Consider the following 10438-nt stretch of genomic DNA (forward strand, 5'->3'; position numbering starts at 1 on the left):
AACTTGTTTCATAACTTCCTGAATCTTTAACAGTCCAAGATAACCACAGATTTAAACAACGGTAATTTTTCTACAATCATTTGAAACCAGAAACCCTCCAACGCCCTTAGTTTGTGGTTTGAACTGTTGTGTAACCTCTGCATCATAATCACACATTTATTCCAACTTACAGGAACCAGCTGTTATTGTAACAGTGAGATGCGCCGGTCCGTCCAAACACAACTCCATTAGCAAGTCGAACATTTTGTTCTGATCCGGCCGAGTCCGGCAGAACCCATCGCCCCGCCGGACGTCAGCTGGGTGCGGGAGGTTCGGGGATACGTGCAGGACGGCAGCACACAGCGAGGATACGTGCTCTTACACACAGAGACCGTCCCATCATCAGGAACTGTACTGGTCCCAGTACTGTCCTGTCTACAAAATAAAAGTCCCCCTTTCTTCCATGTAATATGCTTGGAGAGAGGATCGCCTCAGCAACATGTAAGACAATATAAACCAGTAAACAGTAAACATGTCATCTTGCATGGATGATGCAGAGTTGTAGTGGAGCAATAAGTAGAAGGTTAGGGTTAGTTCGCTCATGTTTCTTGATTGTACGCAGCAGGGAAAGAGGAAGAGGAGGAGCCATTCACTGGTGTCCGAGATATTGTGCGTGACGTACAGACAATTAAACGCTGTAGCGCCCCCATTTAGCCAATCAGTGCAATTTTGAACATGGCAGAACACAGCAATAGGACGCATCATTCCACTAAGTTTCAAAAGTTCATCAAAATGTAATCAGTCCGGTCTGTGTGTAACTTCCTGCAACAACTCAACTCTTGCGAGACTTGAGTGAGACTTGGTTACACACAGACTGGATCAAGCGAAAGGTAAAGAAAAACGTTTCATTTCTCTGTAGGCTCCTTTCCATAATGTTGTCAGACACTTATAATAACAATCTGAGTCTGTCAGTGGCAACAACAAGAACTTTTAGTGGACGTACATTGACGGTGCGATTTGCCCCGTCGGATTACATTGCAGCTCGTTTCGCGGCTGCCGGCTGAAGCGATCTCGCTCAATACTGGACCAATTTCAAAAATTGTTGTCCCCTTTAATCACTTGGACACAAAAAGATGGGAAAATAGGGTCCAGGTTGAAAAATACCGAAGTTACCCTTTAAGTTAGTGAAAACCTGGGTGTCCTGGTGGCTCAGTTAAGGCGTAGACCAAGAAACTGAAGTCCCGGGTTCGAATCCAGCCTGGGACCTTTGTTGCAAGTCATCCCGCTGTCTCTCCTGTCTCTCTGTACTGTGTTCAGTCCAATCACGGCAAAAATGCCCAAAAATAATCTTGAAAAAACAAAAGTTTGTGAAAATCAAATCTGATTATCAGCGTTCAAGATATTGTGTGATGTTCAGACAAGTTAACATTGTAGCGTCCCCCTTAGGTCAATCAATGTCATTTTGAAAATGCGAAATGTCGCAATGAGACGCGTCATTCCCTTCAGTTTCGTCAAATCCGATCAGTGGCGTCTGAGATTTGGTGCGTGACGGACGGACGGGAGCAGATCCATATACTCCCTCCCATGATTTCATCATAGGGAACAAAAAGATCTGCATGAATGTGACCTAGAAGTGAACTGTAACTGAAGCTATATTTGGAGGACAAATACAAATGAAATCAGGAGTCCAGTTCTTTATTTTAGACGACTGTCAATGTTTGTTTTGTTCCTTTTATCTTACTGTACTTTGTAACTTTGGTAAGTGCCGTACAAATATAGCTGTTCTTCTTCTTCTACATATTTGCTTTGATGATCACGCTTTGGCTGTCTGCTTCCTTTTTCTGTCATTAATTACAAACTTTAAGAAAATGTAGCTCAGCTGCTGCAAAAGGCCTTCAACCCACCAGACCGGGTGGTGAGTTTGGAGGATCACAGTTTGATAATAAATCAGTCTAGAGAGGAAATCAGTGTCTAATTTCCCTTTGTTTTTGCAGCATTAGTAGTTTCTGAAAATGATCCATTATTGTATTTCTTTACAGCATAATTACAGAAATGAGGGAGCGGGGAAGGATGGACAAAATGTTGGATATTATGTTACTGTAGGCAAAGATTAACAAGCTGAACTTTGAGTTTTGCTGTGATTTAGTTGCTTTTGTCCTATTCAGATGTGATTTTTGTTTCATTTGAGGTGAGATCATTTTACAAGCCTCCTTTTTTTTTATCTCATCTACACAATCTGTCATTTTTTATACTTTTTGTGTTCCACTATTCTTTATATGTCAAAATAAACTCTTTTAAGTTTTGGATCTGGAACATGGCAGCATCTCAAAAGAAAACTGCATGTAAATACTTGTTTGATCGAATGTCACAAAGCCGTAACATCCCAGACATGCCATCTGTACCTCATCAGAACACCACGTGCCTTGTCCGTGTGTGTGTGTGTGTGTGTGTGTGTGTGTGTGTGTGTGTGGTGTGTGTGTGATTGTCAGATCTTGTTGTGAGGAATGAGTGTGTAAAAAGCTCTGAGCGTTGAACTTTCCCCTACTTCTCACAGTGGCTCCGTCCGTCTCATAGAGCTTTTTACAGCATTCCTGGCTGGGAAGTCTTTCTGGAGATTTATGGTGAACACTGACAGCAACTGGCCTGCTTTAGTCACTATAATAAACCATATAAACCACACTAATAAACTATTATAATAGAATACTGTTTATCTGCTGTTTGTTGGGGATGTACTCATGCTATATTAGGAATCCTGCATGCTGGATTTGCATATACATTACTTACTTTTCCTTAATTTTACCCATGAAAAACAAGAGAATATTTTATTATAAGAAAAGATACAGACTTCTAAAATCCGTTCTCTGATGAAAGCAACATGTTGGTTCAATGTTGTTGTCATGTAACCAATAAAGGCTTTTTAACTTTTGGAAAGAGACAGACTGCCTTGGACTATATTTTTGGGGATTCCCTTTTCCCTTTCTATGCATATTCTGTGGATTTTCCCCAATTTTTCTTCTTTCCTAAGCTTCTTTTACTTTTCCTTGATTTTTACCCATGAAAAACAACAGGATATTTTATTAAAAGAAAAGATCCTGACTTCTAAAATTCTTTGAAGTGCTCTGGTGTGAAAATCTGCTTGAGCTTTGAAAATGTATCCGTAACATGAGTGTTTAACCAGTAATTCAGACAGTTCATTGCATCATGGTCCAACTCCACTATGAGAGAAACTCCTCCCCTCAGCACTGGCAGCCAATCAGAGCGGCCTCCCTCCAGCTGCACTGTGCAAGCAGGTTATATAAACCTCACAGTGCCATTCACCAGCACCAAACGCAGAGAGACATCTGAGCCGAGACGAGCGTTCGTACTGAAACCTCAACAAGACCGCAGACACCAACCACAGCAAAGATGCAGACGCCACTTCTTCTTCTTCTAGTCTTGATCATTCTGGTGCAGGTGGGAACCAGTTTCCCCACGGAGAGGAGAGGGTCGCAGGCCAAATACGCCTCCTGGGACGACGTCAACGTGGTGGCGCACGGCCTCCTGCAGCTGGGCCAGGGCCTGAAGGAGCATGTGGACAAGACCAAGGTCCAGATGAGAGACGTCAACGCCAAGCTGAAGGCCTTCAACGGCACCGCCGCCGAGCTGGGGAGGAGGCAGCAGGAGCAAGACCAGGATCTGAAGGCCAGAAGCAAGGAGGTAGAGGAGAGGGAGAGGCTGGTGGAGCAGCTGGCTGACGAAGTGAAGGCCAAGGTGGAGGAGGTGAAGGCGGAGAGCAAGAACATCCACGCCAGGATGGACAGACTGGAGGAGAAGGTGGAGGGAGCGGTGAGAGAGCCGGAGGTGGAGAGCAACGACAGCGATCACAGCAGAGTCCCTTTCATCCAGGTGAGAGAGAAATATCACTTTCATTTTTTTAGTTTGTTGGGAAAAAATCCTTAATACTTATGCTTCAAAAAGACATGGGCATCCGTGATGAGTGAAAACTGAAAGTAAACAGCAAAATCATGACTAATAATTTAACTCAGAGTGTAGAAATCATTACTATGCCAGCGTTTATATCAGTCCAGTTAATTTAACACCTTTATATCGTTTTGAACAGCTGCCCAAGAGCCAAATCAGCTCTATGAGCAGACTAACAACTTTCCAATCAACACTTAACTCAAAATAATTGCCACTGAAATATCATTAACACTGGAAAATTTGCTGTGCAATGTGGGAACAAACTTTTTCATCCACCCGTTCCAGAATTCCCCAGACACTTTCACTTCTTCACTTTCACAAACCAAATTTAGCTGCGTTTGTCATCTTGGTATCCACCAGTTATTCCTCACCCTAGATAGACAGATAGATGTTACATTTGACATACTTGTGAAGCTGACAAGGTGTTTCTCTACCTGCTGTTTCCAGAGGATGCTGGAGGCTCAGAACAGACGCATCGACGGCCTGGTGGAGAAAATCAAGCAGCAACAAGACAAACTGGAGAAGCAGAGTCTGCACCTGCAGGCGCTCCAGAGCAAGGTGCGTCACACCGCAACACAGTTCACATTTTATGCATTTTAGTCGATGCGCTCGTGCAGAGATACTGAAAACGACCGAGCAGGGAGGGGACATGAACACTCAACAGGGCACCTGGGTGTTAGAGGGAACAAACCTGTGATCTGTCAGACACAGGACGCCTTGCTGAAGTGTTGTATTGTGTTAAAATATTGTCGATTAGGGACAGAAGTTACACATGCCATTTTCTAACCCTGGTCTTTTCCCTCAGGTTGCACATAAGAGAATAAAGTCACACAGACGCAGAGATGAGGAGACGGTGCTGAAGGGAGAGGCAGAACAGAGCAATGCTCCGACAGGTGAGACAACCTTCTGATGTTTGACACCTTCTTAAACGTCCTTTAGAGCGCAGGAAAAAAATTAAGTCACGTTTATGAAAAGATTGTTGACGCGGAAAAGACTTTCACCGACAGTGGTACACGCTCTTAAAAGTCAGACTGATTGAGATCCTTTTGGAAGATGAAAATATTAGCTGCTTTAGAAAAAATAAAATGTTAAAGTTCATAACCCGTCCCTCAGCAGCAAGCGACCTTTCCCCTCATTTGCTCAAAGCCTGTTTTCTGAACTTCTTTATCTGGGCACTAAACAGCACAAATCCTGGTGTCTCCGGCTGGAGAACAGGACTTTGACATTTCTTTTTTTTCAAACAAAGTGCTGAGGTATGAACAATAGACAAAGACAGACTCAGGATATTATTTTCAACACACACTGTACAGGTATCTGGTTTGAGACAACACACCATATGTTAATAACAATAAATTGTGCCAGCATGTATTGCTATTAACATACTGCTGCTGTCAGATGAAAACCTTTTTTCTCCAAAATTTTAACTTCTCAGGGTCTAGGAAAAATAGCCTTGTGTTTTGGGGTTTTTAAGTTTAATACGATTTTTAAGACTCAAGTTAAAACATGAAAATGACCAAAATTGGATGAGGTTTTTACATGACAGCAGCGATATGTTGAGTTGAAACACAAATGTGCGTTGTCCCAAAATCGACCTACAGTGTTGACAATGACACATCCTCTTTAAGAGTGTAAAGGTCTAACACTCATTACAAATTAAAACAGCTGGGAAGTGTGATTCATCCTGAAGAAATGTCATCCAGTTTGCATCCATCGACAAGAACGGGCGTTTACGAGCGTGCCAACTGTGTCACAGTGCGCTCGTACGCGACGTACCGCGCTGTCACACGGAGAGTAAGAGTGAACCTTTGTCCCCGAGTTTACAAGAACTACCTCGCTGGCAGTGAAGCTCGGTCAGTCCAAAGGTCAAGGAAAATGAGGACAGCAGCTTTTTCCAGCTCACCTACACTGCTAGGACGCTGTTAGCGATTAGCAGGCCTTGGACATTAAATAGGTCGACACACAAGATCATGGCCAAAGTGTCTGGTAAATCCCCAAATTTAGAAAGAAAATTCAAGTCGCACGCTCTTCTCTTTTTAGTTTCGTGCCTTATTTATCCCACCAAACATTTAGGCTAATAGTACGAGTCATGTAGACTTTTCTTTATAAGTGGAAGTATTACAAAAGCCTCATGTCTGCGTTCTTACTACTGAAATCCTAAAATTCACCGACCACTTTGAGTATTTTACCAGCTGTATAGAGCCGAACCTTTATGTGACAGCTGGTTGGTGATCAAACCTACGAGCCGCAGCTAAGATTCACCAGTATTTGGCTGTTTACCCTGATCGACTCGATGGGAACAGTGACCTCAGAGGTCCGATGTGCTGACTCATCTGACAGCAGCTCTCTGTGTTCTGGTTTTCTAAGGTTTGGCCAGAGATTGCCACGATCTGTTTGTGCAAGGGCAGCGAGCCAGCGGGGTGTACGCCATCCAGCCGCAGGACTCCCGGCCCTTCAGCGTCCTCTGCGAAATGACTTCAGGTGAGTCCAACAGAAACTATGCCAAAGGTCTTCTGATGATGAACTTAATATCTCAGTTAATGTGACAAAACTGCTACAAAGCTGCACTAGGCAAGGTTTTTATGTAATAATACACCGTCTTAGCCTAAAATCACAAATCAGGGTCCATCATCCTTCCAGAAAAAGCTGGACTTATTAATGATAGCTGAACTTGCTGCCAAAAGATTTCTTTCCACCATCTCCACCCCTACCAGCTACTAAGAAGAGAAAAGTTAGGTCAGAGGAATGTCATGTTTTGATTTCTGGGTAATGAAGTGCCCAGTACAGCTTTAATCTGATAGGGATAAGGTCCAAAAACGCTGGAGCTCTGCTGTGGTGGTACACTGAATCTTAAAACTATGTTTATAATTGTAAAGCCTTGTAAAGCACTTTGGGACAGAGTTGTTTTGTGAAAAGTGTATTATAGCCTGGCCTAACCTCTTCTCCCCTCTCCTCTCTCTGTCCCGACACAGAAGCTGGATGGACCGTCATCCAGAGACGCCATGATGGATCCCAGAACTTCAACCAGTTGTGGGAAAGCTATCAGAAAGGCTTCGGCAGCCTGATTGGTGAGTCCAAATGTTCCACAATCGATTACAAGATCCTCATCATCAAACAGTAGCAGGTCTTCTTCCTTGAGTCACAAACACCTAATCTTAATCCTTTTCCTTCCTCTTTCAGGTGAGTTTTGGTTGGGATTGGAGAACATCCACTCTCTCTCCAAACAAGGCCAGTACACGCTGCAGGTGGAGCTCTCCGATTGGGCGGGACAGGAGCAGTCGACTCGTTACCAGTTCCGATTGGATGGAGAAGAGAAGAAGTACGCCCTCCACTTGGACCGGGACTCTTCTTCTGGGGTTCAGGAGAACACCATGACGACTGGAGCCGCCGGTCTTCCCTTCTCCACCTCTGACAGAGACAACGACCTCAGTGCAGACACCAACTGCGCCGGGCTTCTCTCAGGTGGGTTTGATTCGTTAACGTCTTCCGTAGGCTCTCCCACTGAGGTGCCGCTGAGCAAGGCACTTACACTCCAGCTGCTCCAGTGAAGCCCCTCAGTGGTCAACCAATAGATTACAATGGGAACCAAGACATTGCTGAGAGAGATTAGGGATGTTCAGCAGATCTTCCTGGGATGAATGAAGGATAAAATAAAATAAAGCGTATATGTTTCATCAACCTGCATTGCAAGGAACATCTATGAGCATCCTTAAAATGAATTTACTCTTCAGAGCAATGAGCGAGCGGGTAGAAGTTCCAATGTCTTGCTCAAGAACTCTTCCAGACTCACGGGAATCGAACCTGCGACCTTTCAGTTATCAGATGGTTACTGTAACCCTTAGTCCACCCTGCCGCCCCCAAATGAAAAATTACATTTTAGGGCACGATCTTTAACGAGGACACTATTTTGTTGCAGGAGGTTGGTGGTTCAGCAGCTGCGGTGAGTCGAACCTCAACGGCAAGTATCCCAGAAGGCCGAGCCGTCAGTCCAGAAGACAGGGGATGTTTTGGACGACCGCAAAAGGACGCAACGGTTCTCTGAAGACCACCGTTTTGAAGATTGCACCAGCCACAGTCAAGCAATAGGTGGATCAGTCTGCCTTGAAACCAGTGGACCAAAGACATTGTTGAGATAGACCAACATGAGTATATTCAACGTAGTTCCAGTGATGCTTATACAAAACAAGATGTTGAACTACCATGAACTAAAGCATCATATTGCTTATTGCAATCTGCACATTACTGATCTGTCCTGAAAATGCACTGGATAGTCAGCTATTTATATGCTATGCCATATGTTAACTCACTGTCTCAGTGGATATGTTCAGTCATGATGACTGCTATAATGCTATTCCCTTTATAAGGGCTATACTTCTGAATCTTGTTTATAAATGCTTATATATTCTTTAACTATGTGTATTGTTTTATATTTTTGTCATTTACAAGCTTCAAAATGCTATTCAAACCTATTTTATGAGTCAAATGGATGAAAATAAAGTTTTGAAAAACTTACAGTCTGGCTCTATATTACTGCTTGCAGGCCTCAGTATGTTCACCATGCAAACAGAGCGCCCCCTACTGGAGCCCTATCTATGGATATAAAGCCATAGAGAGAGAAAGATACATTTTAGGCATTTAAACACATTTATGCAAAGCGACTTACAATGAGGTCGCAGGTAAGAGCTCGGTGTCTTGCTCAAGGACACTTCAGCAGGAACCTGTGAGGCGTCAGCGGCCACTCGGCCTCACAGTGACACACAGAGATCCATGTCTGTGTCAGTTCAGTTACTGCAGAATTAGAAATGAACCACAAAACTCCCAGTTATCGGTGAAAATGACTTTAAGATGTACCGTCATGGCTAATTGTAAAATAAATATTGCCATGGTGGGACAATAAATAATGAATGAATGATTTATTGAATGATTGATTGTCTGGTCCTATCAACATGTGGGCCTTTATAAGTATATGTAGAGGGAAGTTGTGTTTTTACGTTGTGTGTTTTTCTTTTTACTGTAGTTTTACAATTTTTTTTTACTGCAAACAAAGTGTAGTTTTACTGCAAACACTGTCTGCACACCAAATTTCTCTTGCAGGACAATCAAGTTTGAACTCAAATTATTAGCGACAACACAGTTTTAACAGGTTTCTGAAACATTTTTAGCACTTTAAAGCTCCCATCCTATAAACAAAATAATGGCAATTTTGGTGTTTGTTTTATTTGAATTGAAAGATTGCATGGGCATTCATATGGTTATCATGGGTCATTTATAACATTTATTTCAAGAGAATTTGAATCAACAGTGACTCTCCCAGTCCCAGTTTTCAAATGCATGATTTGTTGCATGCTGCAATTTTGTTAAATGTCCCATACAGTAGGTTCCATATAGCTGAATATATGTGTCCAGTATATCTGTATATGTGCAGGTTTTATGCAGCAGCACCGCCCCCTGCTGGGGAAAAGATAAAACATGGATGCTTCGTTCTGATTGGAGAACAGCAGTAGGATTGAAGTACCAACCATGAGTTCATTTCTATGTCTGACAGAGAGATGACAAATTATAACTGAATCTCCCTCTCTGAAATGAACCAGTCTAATCTCAATAATCACAAGATGGATGACTTTGTCACTCTGGTAAATAGATAAACCGGTTATAGTGAATCTGTATGTCTAATTGTTAGTATTATAGCTCCAAAATCACAGGAAAGGTGAAAACAAGACGAGACTCTTTGGTCTTTCCAGTGACTCATAAATTCTTACTTGTTCTGCTGTTTTTTCCCTTTGAGTCAAGACCAAAGAAATAATACCGAAACTGGAGGGCATGAAATAATGACAGAGGACAGCTGTAGTTTTTCCTGACGTTGACAATCTACACTTCTTTTTAATGTGAATATGTAATGACAAATTTCCAGCAATGATAGACAGGACAATAAACCTGGAATTGAATCAAGTGATTTTTTTCTTCTTGTTTGAGAGTTGATGTATTTATAAGTCCCTTGAGGTTTTTCACTGAAATCTGTGTTTTATAGAAGTGCATTTTATTGCAATGTCTGTTTTCTGTTTCACTTTCATCACTTCTCTTCTATGTTTTATCACTGCAAATAAAAAGGCTAAAACTGTCTCAGCCTGTTGTACGGACTCTAAACAGATTCTCATTTCTCTGGTTTATTATTCCACAAAAAGACCAGTGAAATGCTTTGTTTATCAAATTCAAATTGCTTTTGGGGGAAGAGAACACTTTGAGAACGTTGATTCATTTCTGTTTATTTCTCCATCACTTGAGTGCATTACTTTCCATGGACAGATTGAAGCAGCTCTTCTTACAAATGGTTGCCAGACACTTTCTAAGTATCGAGTAATTTCATGGTCGTAGGTCCTCAAACAGATTCCCTGATATTATACTATTCTCAAACCCTCACAAGGCACCTTAGACTGCCAGCAGTTCTGTTCAACATCGTCTTAAAGGTCAGTTTGGCTTCCTGGGTGCCAATGCAAATGCATCC

General features: G+C 42.4%; 1 protein-coding gene across 1 annotated transcript; it reads left to right on the plus strand.

The window, feature by feature from the left end:
• The first annotated feature begins 3319 nt into the window (after nt 1-3319).
• LOC139925743 (angiopoietin-related protein 4-like) lies at nt 3320-8410 on the plus strand. Its single transcript, XM_071917243.2, has 7 exons — nt 3320-3864; nt 4387-4497; nt 4745-4832; nt 6304-6417; nt 6909-7004; nt 7117-7398; nt 7853-8410. Exons 1-7 carry the CDS (start codon nt 3385-3387, stop codon nt 8020-8022), a joined length of 1341 nt encoding a protein of 446 aa, XP_071773344.2. The 5' UTR covers nt 3320-3384; the 3' UTR covers nt 8023-8410.
• The last annotated feature ends 2028 nt before the right edge of the window (nt 8411-10438 follow it).

Source organism: Centroberyx gerrardi, chromosome 9 (genome assembly GCF_048128805.1).
Source record: "Centroberyx gerrardi isolate f3 chromosome 9, fCenGer3.hap1.cur.20231027, whole genome shotgun sequence".
NCBI lineage: Eukaryota > Metazoa > Chordata > Actinopteri > Beryciformes > Berycidae > Centroberyx > Centroberyx gerrardi.